The sequence below is a fragment of the Rattus rattus genome, chromosome 14 (genome assembly GCF_011064425.1).
Source record: "Rattus rattus isolate New Zealand chromosome 14, Rrattus_CSIRO_v1, whole genome shotgun sequence".
Taxonomy (NCBI): Eukaryota; Metazoa; Chordata; class Mammalia; order Rodentia; family Muridae; genus Rattus; species Rattus rattus.
In genome coordinates this window covers 600,126-617,097 of record NC_046167.1, presented here as the reverse complement: position 1 = coordinate 617,097, position 16,972 = coordinate 600,126, and the positions used below count along the sequence as shown (strand labels likewise).

The window sequence follows — 16,972 nt, the reverse complement described above, 5'->3', positions numbered from 1 at the left end:
TCCTGGAAGCTCTGGTTGCTTGGCATTGTTGTACATGTGGGGTCTCGAGCCGCTTCAAGCTCTTCCAGTTCTTTCTCTGATTCCTTCAACGGGGGTCCTATTCTCAGTTCAGAGGTTTGCTGCTGACATTCGCCTCTGTATTTGCTGTATTCTGGCTGTGTCTCTCAGGAGCGATCTACACTTCTGCACTTCTTTGCTTCATCCATCTTGTCTAATTGGGTGGCTGTATATATATGGGCCACACTGTACATGAATCATTAAGCAAGAAACTTCCCTATAGCTATGCCTACAAGCCATCTGATGAAGATGTTTTCTTAATTGAGCTTTCTCTTCCCAGATAACTCTAGCTTGTGCCAAGTTAGCAAACAAACAAACAAAGCCAATCAGGATAATCAATATCCTGTCAACCTGACAGGATCTCTATTAGACCACAGGCTTTCCCTTGTTTGTTTATCCCCAGGATCTCATGTTGATATCAATATCACAATATAAAACATAAAGAACCTTAAAAGTCACACAGCTTTCTATTCTTCAACACCTTTAAAAGTCAAATTTCTCTTTAAAAATGCTGTGTCTCTTTAAAGGTCCAAAGTCTCTCAACTGTGGGCTCCCGTAAAAATCAAAACTAGTTAAATATTTTCCTACTCCAAGAGCAAATCATCAGGGCACAGTCACATTCAAGTCAACACGAAACCTAATCCAACAGTGTAAAGCTCGGTGATGGATGTGTGGGAATTGTGATCATCTGGGCTCTAAGGGAGTAAGCAACTCCACCCCTGGGTCTGCCGTCCTCAGTACCCATAGTACATTTCCCATGCTCAGACACAAGCTGCTGTTGTCCCTGATGGCCATGTCTACGGTACTGTCGTCTCCAAAATGCTGCTGGAACTGGGCTGCAACTTTACCTGTGCACTTCTCCTGGCTTCTCACAGTGCTAAGCCTTAGCTGTTCCCCACCACGACTTCATACCTTCGAAACCAGTAGCATCTGGGAGACTCTTATACATCACCAATTTCAGCTGCCAGTTCAAAGTACTTGGTACTTGTGATGACACTGGCATAACACTTCCCTGGTTTTGTTTCAATTATGCTGGTCAATTCTTAATCATAGAGGATCCTTCAGCACCAGCTGGCCAATATTGATTGTCTCAGCAAAGCAAGTTTCACTTTAATGGTTCTGGTTCCTTGTTAAACATAGCCTGCTCTTCATTTTCTGCTGACCAGAACCACAGATTCTTTTATTATTTTATGTGAATGAGTGGTTATGGATGTATGTGCACACGTGGCTGCCTGTCAGATGCCCTAGAAAGTCAGAAGAGGACATCAGACCCCCCTGGGACTGGAATTATAGATTGTGATAAGTTGCCCTGTGGATGGTATTGGGGATCAAACTTAGGTCCTCTTCAACAGCAACAGGTGCTCCGAACCACTGAGCCAATTCTCTAGCACCTAGTTCCAACTAAAAATATGGAACAGCCCTGACAGAGTTTTACAGAGATGTTCGAGCCTCCCTCTGAAAATTCAGAAGCCAGACTTCAATCATCTGCTCTGATCTCAGCATTGCCTTCTAAGTTCCCACAGTAGCCCAACTCTGAACATTCAGTAGCTTTTCCAGTCCAAAGTTCCAAAGTCCTTCCACGATCATTCCCCAAACACAGTCAGGTCTGTTACAGCAATATCCCATGAGCCTTTTGTTAGGGTTTCTATTACTATGATAAAACACCATAACCAAAAGCAACTTGGGAAGGAAAGAGTTTATTTGGCTTATATATCCTGGGTCCCAGTCCACTGAGGGAAGTCATACAGGAACCTGGAGGCAGGAACCGAATCAGAAGCCATGGAGGAATGCTGCTTACTGCCTTGCTTCCTGTGGTTTGTTCAGCCTGGTTTCTTATACAACTCAGGACCCTCTGCCTGGGGTGGCACTGCCCCCGGTAGGTTGGGCCCTTCAACATGGAGTCATTGATCAAGAAAATGTCCTACAGAGTTGCCTACAGGAAATCTGATGGAGGTATTTTCTCAGTTGAAGTTTCTCTTTCCAGATATCTTTAGCTTGTGTCGAGTTGACAAAAATCCATCCAAGACATGTTGGATATTTTGGTTTCTAGACTGACAGCTGTCATCAATCTAGAGCACCAGTTGCCTGAGAGAGAACTGAGTGTAGTGGTTTGAATGAGATGTCCCTAATGGGCTCAGATGTTTGAATACTTGGTCCTCAGTTGAAGACAGTTTGGGTAGATTTGGTGGCTTTGTTGATGGAAGTATGTCCCTGGGGTGGGAGTGGGCTTTGGGGTTTTAAAACCTTGAAACCCTTCCCATTTTACGCATGCAGAGATGAGAATTCTCAGCTGTTCCAGTTACCACACTTCCTCACTGGGAGGGTGACTGACTCTGTTGTCGTGATATTTTATCAAAGCAACGGAAAAGTAACTAAAATACTGAGAAACTACCCCAAGGCGGGCAGAGATGAACCATTGTACGGTTGGTTTCCACCGTCCCCAAACCCCCTAAGACTGATACTGCCACCACCCCTGAACAACTGAAGGACTATTAGGGTGGTGGCAATTGCAGCTTTAGTCTCACCTTTTCTGGAGACTTGGGATTTGTCCATCAAGTAGCTGACCCTGGAGGTTCCTCAACCTGTCATCAGGGCAACTGAAATCAACGGAATCAATTACTCCTCTACTTTAACTACCAGTGTCCAAAGAAGACTTCAGGTCCGCAAAGAGACTTTGTTGCTACCAGAGGAAACCACTACGATCAACCACTACCCGGCTGTGGCACTGCCTTAGGAAACTCTGACCATGACACCTTGAGATGGCTCTTAGATCACCCTACTCAAGAACCCCAGCCCAATAGCAGTATACAGGAGAAGTTTTTACTACAAGCTGCCCCTGGGCTGCCAATAAAATTTACTTCAAGTGGTTCTGATGCCTCCTTGTAGTCTTTATCATGGGTAGGGTAGCTAGAGTTGGTTGCATAAAAAACAGGTACAGCACCCAGCCGAAGACAGAGGGTTGTTGAAGAGGCCATGGAGAGCTGAGACTGGGAAGCGCTGTAGAAGTGTTGGGAAAGTATGGCATAGAGGAGAACAGAAACCGCAAAAGACAAAATAATACAAAATGCTGACGCTGGAAAACCTGCAAGCGCCAGCTGTTCCAAGAATTCCGGAAAGTCACTGAGTTGCTACCTTTGGCTGCTGAGGAAGCATCCTGGAGCTGCAACGCTAAAGGCTGAAAGCCCAGATACCATAAAGCTAACACAAGCTGGGTGTGTTGACTCATCAGTTATTAAGGCTAAACCTATATAACCTTGAGATCCAAGTGTTTCCAGCCCCCCAAGTTGGGGTCTACCGACACACACAAAGGAAGCCTTTGTATTGGAGATTTCCATTCAAAATACCAGACAGCCCGAATGTAGCCTACAAGGATGGCCACTTCTCCCAATAAAGTGACCGTGATTATTGTCTGTGACAATTCTGTATGTGGACTCCCAGCCCTTGATGCTCTGGGTCCAAGTTGCGCCGCCTTTCAGTACTGATACGCCTAAGGAGATTCAAGATCAAACCAGCACCCCAATACTTGGTGTGGTCTATGGCGTTAAAAGGGTTTCCAATCAGTATCCACTGCGGCCTGTCTGCAAGCACTACTGGAGCAGACAACCAGGGTTAGTGCCGGCTGCCACTCAGCCTGAAGACTCAGCCAATGGGACAAACCCACTTTTCCGCAGTCGCGTTATCCAGGGGTGGGCGGGCCTCCTAGGCTTTTCCCCGGTTGCTGGGCAACGGGTTCACGCTTCCCTCTACCCACCCACCCACCCACGCACGCCTGAGCACCACCCACTTCGCCACCCTCTCTAGCGCTTGCGTACTACACCCCTTTCGTCCCTTCGTCCTTTACTTCCAGTTATGTAAGCACAAGCTTCACTTTGTCAAACCAGGCTCTTCTCCGAGCGGAAGTGCAATAACGGAAGCGGAAGTGAGCACGCCGGAGACTGCGGGTCTGAAATCAGGTTGACGCATCTACAGACACTGACTGCTGTGCTCCTCTGGGTAGGCAAGGCTCGGGGATCGGCCCACGGCCTCTGCAGCCCCACCCTACCCGGCGCTCCTTCCAGCCTTAAATCCGCTATCCCCGCCGTGACCACGCCCCTCCGCGCCCTGCGTCCTGGCCTCTCTGCATCCTGGTTGCTCTGCGTCCTGGCTGTTTCCCCCGGGCTGAGGGGAGAGGCAGCCATCCTCCTGCTGGAGCGGGGTAGAGGCCCTTACTGAGCCCAGCTGAGGACCAGCGAGGTAGAGTCTCAGACTCTAGTAGCGGCTGGAGAACTGGTACCTGGGGTAAGGAGGATGTGGGACCTGAAGTGATGGAGAGGCCAGGGGGCTGGGCCTCAGCTGTGTTGAGTTGTTCTGGGGAGGGGACCATCCTTTTGGTTTAGGTTTTTCTACATATGCTCTCAGACCTTTCCATCTCAGGGACTTGCGGTTACCCACGACCACTGTCATCAAGCAGTCTCTCATTTCTCCTATCTCCCATCCATTAGAGGATATTGACTGACGTTAGGGTAGTGTACGAGCGCTAGCTACTTTCCCCTTACCTGTTTTTGAAAGGCACCAGCAACAGGTGGGCTATTTCTCTTGCCACTCACCTTGACTATAGCACCTCCCAGTTAAAAAAAAAAATTCCGACCGGCCAGTTTACACCCATGAACACCTTTGGCCTGAAAAAAAACGTAAATGGATAACATTTAAAGCCATTTGTTTTCACATTCGGAGATTCTATCTCCAAACTGGAATTTGGATGTATTTATAGAGCTGATAATGAAAAGTTCATGCATTAAACCTTTGGAGTCTCCTTGCTTACATGGGAAGATCTCAAGGTACTGGGAACGCAACACCCCTCTGCTCATAATTGTCATTTTTTTAAAAAAGGAAGTATCCCCAGTTACATATTGTAGGCCCTTTACAACTTGCCATTTGTCTTATCTTGCTGCCTTGCAGGTGTTCTTGTCCTAATTTTTCCTCTCCATTTCCACCATCTGCAAGGTGTGCTGGATGTTTATGCTGGTCATTGGGTAGAACACTGTGACTTCTGTGTTGCAGATCCTAAATTCATTTCATTTCTGAATTGACTCCACCTTGGTATGAAGGATATATTCCTTATAATGCTATCAATCGTTGTTCCAGAGCTTAATACCAAGTATAAATAGTTTTAATTTTATAATGGGAGTCTGCAAACTGTGAGTGGAATTTTTTTCTCCTTTATTACATCTATCTGCCCTTTTTTATTCATTTATTTCAGCAAATAGACACTGGTTCTAGTGTGTCTGTCTGTTGTGACTAGCCTTTGTCTTCACACAATCCCTGTATGAAGTCTGCCTTCTCCATACTGTCTAATATCAAGGCAAGACCCATCCTGTCGCAGAAATGAATGTAAACTGTCAGGGGGCAGAGATGTAATTCAGTGGCAGAATGTTTGCCTGCTTACGTGAGTTCTGCACTACACTGTAAAAGGTACAGCTGCAAAGTGTCAGCTTCCTGAATGTGGGACCCAGACCGCGGAGTCCAACTGATCGATCCCCTGAGTTGAATCATGTCACCAGTAATTATGTCACTGCAGTAACCCAATACTGTCATTACAATTTGATGATAGATCCTGACATCATAATCTATCATTTCATAATAATAATAATAATAATAATAATAATAATAACAATAAAAGCAAGGCTTCTTTACATTTTAACACAAAATGTATAATTTGTGTTCACCCAACTTTTGATGTCTAAGTTGCTAATGACAGCCTCAAATTCTACCAGTAGGTAGTAACCAGTAAATTCTTAAAATGGTAGTCCTGTGAGGGTGCCTTTTTAATTAAGCCTAGAGTTTTTACAGCTTCTTCATTGGTATGATGGTGCTTAAAGCTTTTGCTACCCATCAGAAAGTTTGTTTCACAGGTTTGTGTGTGTGTGTGTGTGTGTGTGTGTGTGTGTCTGTCTGTCTGTCTGTCTGTGTGTGTCTGTGTCTGTGTCTGTGTCTGTGTCTGTGTGTCTGCACATGTACATGCCTGGCTGGTGCATACACAGTAAAGGCAAGATAATCTGTCTGCCCTAGGTCTTCAAGAGGCATTATTTTGTGTTGCTTTTTATAAATTGAGGATTTGTTGTTAATATTTTATCAAGAATTTAGTGGGTTGATGCCATGTTTTTTAAAAACCATAGGAAAAATAGACCATTAAGATGCATGGTTTCTGTTGGAATTATTTTTACTATTGCTGGACATTGTCTGCCTGAAGAATGTCTTTTATTTCTATACAAGGACTTAGGTAACTACATCTTACTAAGGCAAGAATTCGGCAATACTTTCCCACATTCTGAATTCTGACTCTTAAACTATTTTATATCTATATTTCAGTTTTCCGTAGAGTCACTATCTCAAATGTTGCAACTATTTAGTATAATACATTTTTAATAAGTCTCTTTTTAATACCTTTATTGAGTGCGCTTGACACATTTACCTAGTTTGATCGATTTTAATATTTGCATTAAAATATATCTATCGGCATACTCATAGGAGTATCCATACCTGTCACTTCCAACGTGTGTCCTAGCACATGCTTTCTTCCTGTTTGCCTCCATCAGAGCACCACCATTAGACCACTGTATACCTGTGTCTCATGGAAAGGAGCTCACCCCTCACACCAAATCTAAGAAAACCTTGAAGAATAATAATTTTATACTTTTATTGGGTACCTTCATGCCTATGACTCCTGGCGAGTAGGCTAGGTCACATGGTATGGAATTAACACACACACACACACACACACACACACACACACACACACACACACAGAGCCATAAAATTGCAGTCAGAAACTCCCTTTGTTTCTTGTAATCAGAAAGAATTCTGTCTTCCCTTAAGACCCTATCATGCCACCTATGGCTTCATGCTATAGTTCTCTTAATACTCTGGGAACTGAACACGCTGGTTCTTTGGTCTAGTCACCCCGTCATGCTCTTCCTATAATGAACCTCTTGCTTGGACCTGAAGGCTCACTCTCCCAGTCCATTGCCCCATCGTATGGCTGCTTATGGCTGCCGTCCCAGCTAGAACTTTAATAAACCTCCCATCTGAAGGGAGATCATGTCAGCCTCTTTCTACAATGCAGTAACTTTATTATTATTGTTGTTGTTGTTGTTGTTATTATTATTACTTATTTGTGACAATCACTAGTCCACTTTCATCACTACAAATTTATTATCAGTGAACTATAATTTTATGTGCATCAAGTCAGTGTGCTTTTTTTTTCTGTCAGGGTGTGTGTGTGTGTGTGTGTGTGTGTGTGTGTGTGTGTGTCTACTTTTAGTTATCGAAAATAATTCAAGTCGGATGTGATGGAACACTCCTTTAATCCCACCACTCACCAGAAAGACACAGGTGGGGTTGGGGATTTGGCTCAGTGGTAGAGCGCTTGCCTAGGAAGCGCAAAGGCCCTGGGTTGGGTCCCCAGCTCCAAAAAAAAGAACCAAAAAAAAAAAAAAAAAAGACACAGGTGGATCTCTATAAGTTCAAGGCTAGCCTGGTCTATGTTACATGGTGAAACTCTGTCAAACAAAAAATTAGTACTTTGAAGGTTACCCATGTTTCAATCTATATTTTGGATTTTTAAATTAACTTCTACTTAAGTCCTAGGTGGGAGATAATTACCCCCTCACTCAGGCTGATGAGATGGCTTAGTGGGTGAAAATGGCTGCTGCCAAGCCTGATGGCTTGAGTTCAACTCCTGGGGCCCACATGATAGAGGAGAGGGTACATGAATGGTCCTCAGGCCTCCACACATGCACCATGGCATGTATGCATACCACACATGTACCACACATGTATGGATACCACCTCCCACCCCTTCCTCCCCCAGAGAAATAAATAAAATAAAAAGACTTTGTATCTTTGTATTTAACTGAGGAGTGCCTTGACTAGTAAGTGGAGTTTTAAAAGATATATAATGTATAATGTCTTTGTGAAAGTCCCACTATAGAAATTAGTGTATGCTTCATAAAATGTCGTCAGTACTTCCATTGGAAACACCCCTAGTCAGTGTGTCATGGAGCTTGGTGACAAACGCTTTTTTTAGAACATTAAATATTGTCCGTGTTTGTGTTGGTGAGTGTCTAGAAATGATGCCACAGTTGCTAATCGTGGATTTATTTTATTTTTGCAGATTCATAAAATCCAATTATGGGTGTAAGAGGTTTGCAGGGGTTCGTGGGAAGTACCTGCCCACATATATGTACAACAGTCAATCTCCACGAGCTGGCAGAGAGTCACCGAAAAAAGTATCCTGGAAGTACGCCCACCATTGTGGTGGATGCCATGTGCTGTCTCCGATACTGGTACACACCAGAGTCCTGGATCTGCGGCGGCCAGTGGAGAGAGTACTATTCGGCTTTGAGAGACTTCCTCGCAGCCTTCACCTCTGCTGGCATCAAGCTGATCTTCTTCTTTGATGGCATGGTGGAGCCGGGCAAGCGAGATGAGTGGGTAAAGCGAAGACTTAAAAACAACAGGGAGATATCCAGGATCTTCCACTATATCAAGTCAAAAAGAGACCAGCCAGGCAGAAACATGTTCTTCATCCCCTCCGGTCTGGCCATATTCACGCGGTTCGCCCTGAAGTCGTTGGGCCAGGAGACTTTCTGCTCATTGCAGGAGGCAGACTACGAGGTGGCTTCTTACGGCCTCCAGCACAACTGCCTTGGGATCCTTGGGGAAGACACTGACTACTTAATTTATGACACTTGCCCCTACTTGTCAATTGGTGACCTCTGTCTGGAGAGTCTCCAAACCATCCTGCTGTGTCGAAAGAAGCTCTGTGAGAGCCTGGGCCTCCGTGTGTCAGACCTCCCTCTGCTGGCCTGTCTCCTTGGCAATGACATCACTCCAGAGGGCATGTTCGAAAGCTTCCGGTACAAGTGCTTGTCTTCCTATGCTTCTGTGAAAGAGAATGCAGGCAAAAAAGGAAATATTATCCTAGCCGTCTCCGACTATATCTCCAAAGTTCTTCATTTGTATCAAGGTGAGAAGAAGATCGAAGAGATGCTACCCTTGGGGCCAAACAAAGCTCTCTTTTATAAAGGAGTAACATCGTACCTTTTGCCAGGGCAGAAATCTCCATGGTTAGTTCAAAAACCCAAAGGCATAATAACAGACAAGCAAGTGGCGAGTTTAAACCCCGGATCCAAGCAAGAAGTCCCCATGTGCATAGATCCTGAATTCAAGCAAGAAGTTCCTGTGTGCACTAATGCTGAGTCCATGCAAGAAGTTCCCATGTGTATGGACCCTGAACCCAACCAGGAAGCTTCTGCGTGCATGGATCGCGAATCCAAGCCAGAGGTTCCCATGTGCACTGATCCTGAATCCAAGCCAGAGGTTCCCCTGTATACGAACCCAGAGAGCAAGCAAAAGTCACCTGCAGAAATAGACCCCAAGTGTAATCTAGAAGCACTCACGTGTACATACCCTGAAGTTAAACAAGAAGATGCCATGGATATGGAACCGGAAATAAAGCAAGCAACCATGGTTTCAGAGTCTGAAATCTTAAAGGCAAGTGGATGTGCCTCCCCCACCTCATCTACAATGTCATGATTGAAAGCATACCTACTAACGGGTTTGATCGGGAGCACTTGTTACCTGCAGGGAGGACCGTAGGAGGATCCAGACGAGAAACCTCTTGAGTCTAGTTAGGAAGATATATGAAACCATGTCATAAATACATTTGCTACTGTCTCGTGAACGGGATGGGAAAGAGCTGTAGGATTCTAAGGACAGACTGTTGTGAGTTAAAGAGAAGGTTTCCCCACGGAGTCAGGTCCTCTGGAGGACACATTTGCTTTGAATAATTCAAACGCGGGGTTATAGGAACCCTGCAGATGTAGTGATTTAGATTAGTGAGGCATACTGGTAAACTATCCAGGCAGGAGCCTAGGGCTCAAGGAGAAGGAAAGCTGGAAAGGATAGGGTGTAGCCACAGTCTAAATGTAAATGCTAAGAGCTTTTGCTTAAGTTAACATTAAGTCAAAGTGCAGTTCCACAAGAGACACAGGCTTTAGCTTTTCTCTGTCAACTCTTACTTAGAACAGCCCTGTGAAATAGGTACTTTCCTAGTCATGCCTATCTCTGCCATGGCTTCACTCGCACTAAGCCTATGCTTAAAACCCTTGGGCCAAATCCCTAGTCCTGTTATCTTGGTCATACAGATAAGGTGGAGATCCACAGGAATGACCAAAGCTTGCAAGCTCTGAGCCAAGCATGATTTACCCACAAATGTGTTAGTATTACGATGCTGTCACCACCATTCAGAATACAGATATAGGAATCCCATCTCAGTGTGTATCCCTGGCTGTCCTAGAACTCACTACCAGGCTGACTTGGAACTCACAGACATCTGCCTGCCTCTGCCTCCCTAGTGCTAGGATTAAAGTCGTGTGCCACCCCCCTGGCTTTCTCACTTTCCATAACCAGTCTTTGTACTTCTTGTTACTTATATTAAATGGGTTTTCAACTTGTGCAGTATCCATTTCTTCCAGCGTTCTTTTTCCCTGGTTTCAGCTATCTCTTGTGGAAATCACTGTCTTAATTGTCAAGAACTCCTCCTGAGTAAACATGTACCCTTTTTAGTTCATTTGCTATGCTGTGTGGAGAAATCAAGTCCTTTATCTTGTATTTTTCTTGTAATCCTTACTATGTTGTTACAATAACATGTAGCCAAGAAATAACAGTATCCAGCCTCTGCCTGTCTCTAGCCTCGTGTCCCACTGATTTTCTTCCGTTTCCTTTGGTTATGTGGTCCTCGCCATATTGTTCATGCTTTCCCGTCTCTTGGGCAACTGCCGCGAACTTTCTCCTGGTTAATGCTTCCCAGTCTCTTCTGTTACAGCCTCTGTTAAAAGTGTGTCTTACCCAGCCATCTGTGGGCTTCAGTTGGAATCTGTTTGTGTGATCAGCAGCTCTCTTATAGACTGGCCCTGAGTTTTCCCAATGCCAAATGTCTTACACCTCCATACTGTCTTTTTATAGCTGCTCCTCCTTAAATATTTGTGGGCTAAATGCCTTTCTCCCCCAGCTGTAAGTTAGCTCCTTAGTAATTTCTGTCCCTGCTACAAGCACATCAGTCTCTCCTTTTTAAAAAGCCATTGACCTCTTTTCTGTTAATGGATTGTGACAAGTAAACTAATAGCAATTACAGTAAAATGTAGATTCTCACATTCCTTAAGCGACTCATAGGTGGACGAATACTAAGAATTTATGAAAACAAACTGATTGTTTGCACTTGGGAAGCTTTGCTAGTGCTTCGTGGAAGAGAAGGGTAGAAGAGACCTGCAGGGAAGTACTGGCAGTCTGGATAGTAGTGAAGTATGTGTGGCCTGGTGGGAAGGGTTGGTGATCTTAGGACTGGAAGAAGGTGGGTTTGACTTTGCTTAACCTTCAGTTTTATTACGAAGATTAAATGTGATAATGCTACTTCAAGTACAGATCCTGCAAAGATTGTCCTCAGATCCTTGTATCTAAGGAATCTTTTTTTTTTTTTTTCTTTTTTTTCTTTTTTTTTTTCGGAGCTGGGGACCGAACCCAGGGCCTTGCGCTTGCTAGGCAAGTGCTCTACCACTGAGCTAAATCCCCAACCCCGTATCTAAGGAATCTTATTGAAGGCAGCGCTCACGTTATGCCATTGGGTCACCACTATGGAGGTAGAAGCTCTCGGCTCCCTTCTGACTTGAGGGCAGAGGTGTCCAAGGCTCCTGATACCCAGTACTAAGGCCAGGATTCTCACCCAGCCTTTGGATCTGACCTGGCCACATAGAGATGAAATTGATGAGGAGTTCCAAGAGCACAGACGTAAACGGGATCCCATGAAGCTGCCTCCTCCTGGTCTCCTGTGTGCCATTTGTGTGATACCTGACACAGGCTTAGCCTGGGCTGTCCCAGAGGGAGGTGATGTTGCCTTAGCCTTGCCAACTGCAGCCACTCAGCTGATTTCTGTCTTCATCTGTCCCCCTTCCCACCCGTTCTCTGACTCGAAGTCTGCTTGTGAGGGACCTCCTGCCTCCTACTAAGTCCACAGTTTGGGTAGCGCTCTCAGTTCCTGCAGTAAGGGTGGTCCTGACAGCGTAGGAGAGACCACACAGGGAACCTCACTTGTAATGAAAGAATTTAGTCCTTGATTCCTGTACCTAGTGAAGCAGTACTGCACGTTTTTAAATAGGATGTGATGGGATTGAATGATGGTTTTTACACACTGGTTATACTGCGAAGAACAGATTTATACGGTTTTACTACAGTTATACTGAAAAGAACTGATTTAAACTCACCTCTGCAGAAACCTAAGTAAAAGACAAACTTGAATAAACAAGCTAGAATTAGGAAACGGTCGTCAGAGAGCGCTGCATGGTGCTCTTGGGTGTGGGGGCTCCCCACACTCATTTTCAAACTAAATAGTTTTTTAAGATAGGTGAAAGAGCCCTTGCCAGTAGAGGGTTAGCAGCAGTTCTGCTATGCATTATGTGTTAGTCGGAAATGCCGAGGGCCTGGGAGGGGCACATAGGGGAGCAACAGATTGGGGCATTTCCATGATCCAATAGCATGATCAAAAGTTCTGATATCAGATGGGTGTAGCTCAGCCATAGGACGTATACTTAGCAAGGCCCTAGATTCAGCCCCTGGCACCAAGAAAATAACAAAAGAGCTGATGTCAAGATTTGAATTTATGTTTTTCAATTCAAAGAAAAATATGGGAAAGAATTTTGGGTATCAGCCGCTTCAGAATTCTCAGTCTTTCTGCCTAAGCCTCCCAAGTGTTAGACTTGCAGGTGTGTGTCACTACAACTGGCTTAGAAGTGAAATTAACAATAAATAGGTTTGCATTTGGTTGTAGAATTCCTCCTGGAACCCCTGAGTCAGTAGCTGCAGCAGCTAAGGGAGGAGAAGGGCCATTTTCAGGAAGTGATTGAGTTCTACCACACAGGAGTGGAATGCGGCACCTTTGATATGTGCACACTATGTAAGCCTGAAGTTCTCTTCCCAGGAGGAAGGAGACAATTAGAAGCTATTCTCTTTTTATATGTCTTAAAATATGTAGGATAGAATCTTAAATATTCAGCAAAGAGACGACAAGGAGAATGAGGAGAAAGCAGTTATAAGAGGAGAAAAGTGGGGCTGGTGAGATGGCTCAGTGATTAAGATCCCACTGCTCTTCCAGAGGTCCTGAGTTCAATTCCCAGCAACCACATGGTGGCTCACAACCATCTGTAAAGAGATCTGATGCCTCTTCTGGTGTATCTGAAGACAGCTACAGTGTACTTATATATAATAAATAAATCTTTAAAAAAAAAAAAAAGAGGAGAAAAGTGATAACAGCTTAAGGACTATAGAGAGTAAGAACTATAGAGCATAGGTACTATAGAGAGTAAGAATTATAGAGCATAAGTACTGTAGAGAGTAAGAACTATAGAGCATAGATACTATAGACAGTAAGAATTATAGAGCATAGGTACTATAGAGCATTGGTACTATAGAGAGTAAGAATTATAGAGCATAAGTACTGTAGAGAGTAAGAACTATAGAGCATAAGTACTGTAGAGAGTAAGAACTGTAGAGCATAGGTACTATAGAGTATAGGTACTACAGAGCATAAATAGTATAGAGCATAATTACTATAGAGAGTAAGTACTGTAGAGCATAGGTGCTATTGAGTGTAAGTACTATTTAGAGCATAGGTACTCTAGAGCGTAGGTGCTACAGAGCATAGGTACTATAGAGTATAGGTACTACAGAGTATAATAGCATAGAGCATAGTTACTATAGAGTGCAGATATAGAGAGTAAGTACTCGGGCTGAGGATTTAGCTCAGTGGTAGAGCGCTTACCTAGGAAGCGCAAGGCCCTGGGTTCGGTCCCCAGCTCCGAAAAAAAAAAAAAAAAAGAAAAAAACGGAGAGTAAGTACTATAGAGCATAGGTGCTATTGAGTGTAAGTACTATTTAGAGCATAGGTACTCTAGAGCATAGGTGCTACGGAGCATAGGTACTATGGAGTTAAAGTATTAGAGAGCGTAGGTACTATAAAGGTCAAGGAATAGGGATGGCCACTGTGGAGCCCACCAAACAAACTTCAATGGCTAGCTTTAAACCCACGCTCACACAGATGTCCCTGGCTATCTTGGTGGGCCATTAGGGTGGGCATGGGTGGTAGGGACATAGGAAGTCAAAACATGGAAACTATAAATATCAAAAGTATAAAAAATTTTTAAAAAATTTTAAATAGGGCTTGGGCCAAAGTGCATCTGGGTTTGGCGATTGGGAGGTGACTATTCTAGTGATTGTGGAGAGCTGCTACAGCCCAGGTGTCTGGGTTTAGCCGTTGGGAGATTTCGGTGATTATGGACAGCTGCGACTGCAAAGGTGCAGCTAGACTGCTTGCTGGGGTCTGCAAAGGGCAGCAGAGTTCAAGACCCCACAGACATGAGCAAGAGCTGTGCGCCGGATTGACTGAGGAACTTAACTGTTTGCCTTTGCCCCCACGCTCACCCTGGTTAAGTCTTGCAAACCTGTCTAACGGCAGCCAGAATTCCATTTTGCGTGATTTAGCCATATATGACCAGATATAACTTCCGGTGGAAAGGTTTCCTGTGGGAAGGTTTCCCGTGGTGCAGTGCAGGCATGGCCACAGCCTATTATACAGAACCACACGCTTCTCTGTCAGGCGAGAAATCAGATGGAGCAGTGCATTCCATATCGGTCCTGACAATGACTAAGCTGCAGTCAGAGGGCAGGGTGGAAACAGGCACTGGGTGCTGTTAATACGACTGAGTTAAGAAGCCCAAGTGCACAACTTAACTGCCAACACTCAGCCTTCAGAAGGGAGTGTTATATCTTAAAGTATATGTAATTGCCAAAATTCTATTTTATTGGAAGAGTACAATTATATAGCTCATTATGATTTTCTAGGCAAATCCATAAAACTGCAAACTAAAATACAAAATAAAGAGTAAGAAGTGGCCTGGGGATGGTAGCCCATTATTTTAATCCTAGGATCTCTGTGACTTTGAGACCAGCCACTTGTCTACACAGTGAATTCCAAGACAGCCAGGACTAAGTAGAGAGACCCTGTCTCAAAAAGAAAAAAACAACAATTAAAAACAATCAGACAACAAAAAAGTCAAAAGTGAAAGTGAGTTAAAAATTAGAAGTGGAGTTGGAGAGATGGTTTAGTGGTTAGGAGCGCTGGCTGCTCTTCCAGAGGACCTGGGTTCACTTCCCACTACCCATGGCAGCTCGCAGCCCTCTGTCACTCCAGCTCTGGGGAGGGGGAGTCTGACCCTCCCACCTGTGCACATGAAATAAATAAGTTATTTTTTAAAAAATTAGAAGTAATTTTGCTATTAAAAAATAAACCACCATGAAATCTGTGAGCATTAGCATATTGGAGACTGCATTAGTGTTTCTCATTTTCTTTTCTTTTTTTTTTTTTTTTTTTTTTTTTTTGAGACAGGCTCCCTCTATGTAGCCCTAACGGTCCTGGAACTTGCTCTGTAGACCAGGCTAACCTTGAACTCACAGACATCTGCCTGCCTCTGCCTCCAGAATGCTGCAGAGATTAAAAGTGTGCACCACTACCACATAGGCTGGCTTCTCATTTTCAAGGAAAAGACACACCAATTGGTTACCCAGTGCCAAATGGTCTCACTGAAAACATACATGTAAGTATGGACTCAACAGGTGATATTTAGGAATATGTATATGCAAATACATATGTGCCCACAGTAGCAGTTAATGAAAGAAGAAATCTTATACTTGAAAGAGTGTGGAGGGCTGTATGTGAAGGTTTTGAGAGACAGAAGGGAGAAACATTGTAATTCTATCATCATCTCAAAAGCAAAACCTGGTGGTAGGTCCACCTTGGTTTAAAGAAATACTAGCAGCTAAGCAGGCGTTTTGTCATGTGTCTAGTAAGAACAGGTAACTGACTAGTATTGAGTCAATCATTGCTGTTCATTGATAGTGTAAGGAGTCAGACATTTTAAGTACTTTCTGTGTATCAGTTCATTTAAACCTCACAGTGATCCAGTGGCTTTTTAATAAAGCAGTTCATAAGGTGATTAAGACTCAGATCTCAATACTGAATCTGTATAATTAGGTCTACATAGGTGCATATAAATTAGATCCAAAGATTTGATTGTGTAAGTCGTCCTAACATGACATTTTAAATGCCTTTTGGTAGACAGGTTAGATTTAAAATTCTGAGTAATACTGTAGACAGAGCATAACCTTTATTCCCACAATAAAGAGATTCGTTCTCTTCAAGGAAAAAAAAAACCTACATGAAGATCATTATAGACCTTTTGATCTAAAGTACCTCTTTAGTGAGAAAATTTAAATTGTATCTTCTGGCATGCTGTGTGACACAAAGAGGACAAAGCCATGTGCTGGGCCATGGCTTTTGCTAATAATTGAAGCCGGGTGCAGTGGAACATAAAAAAAAGGGAGAAAAGGAGAAAAATTGAAGAAGTGAATATAGTTTCTAACACCAGTCTGCTCCATACAAGTAACGGTTGAGCCCCATGAGCAAAGGGTGGTCAGCTCGGGTTGGAAGGAGGGAGAGGTTTGTAGAGATCATGATTGAGGTGAGCCCAAGAGGGCCATGACGTGGGAGGTCAGGAAGCCGTGGGGCTGGAAGCTCGAGAGCCCTAATTTAAGGAAGGCGGTGAGTGTAAGTTTATTAGGAGTCCTGAGCAGACAGAGTAATAAGGTTCTGCACAGGTAAGTATCAGACTGCTAGATTGCAGGACACAGGAGAAGGGCAAAACAAGTGAAGTTTTGAACTTGTTACTCCAAAAACAAAGCATAAATGTCACTTGACATCATGGGTTTGAACTACAGTTCCCTGTTTGAGTATTTTAAACTGATAAGTGGTGTTGACTATTTCTTTCTA

The 16,972-nt window shown here is 43.9% G+C and overlaps 1 protein-coding gene across 3 annotated transcripts in view; it reads left to right on the top strand.

Moving 5' to 3' along the window:
- The window catches only part of Fam120b (family with sequence similarity 120B), a 59,048-nt gene that overhangs the window by 15,560 nt on the left and 26,516 nt on the right, over positions 1–16,972 (top strand). The window contains exons 1-2 of one of the 3 annotated variants that reach the window (XM_032885285.1): positions 3,922–4,335; positions 8,210–9,591. In XM_032885285.1, the coding sequence (XP_032741176.1) occupies positions 8,227–9,591 (1,365 nt within the window). In that variant the 5' untranslated portion in view covers positions 3,922–4,335; positions 8,210–8,226. Of the gene's footprint in view, positions 1–3,921; positions 4,336–8,209; positions 9,592–15,588; positions 15,741–16,972 lie in introns of those variants that run through there. The other 2 variants (XM_032885286.1, XM_032885287.1) reach the window with 2 other exon arrangements.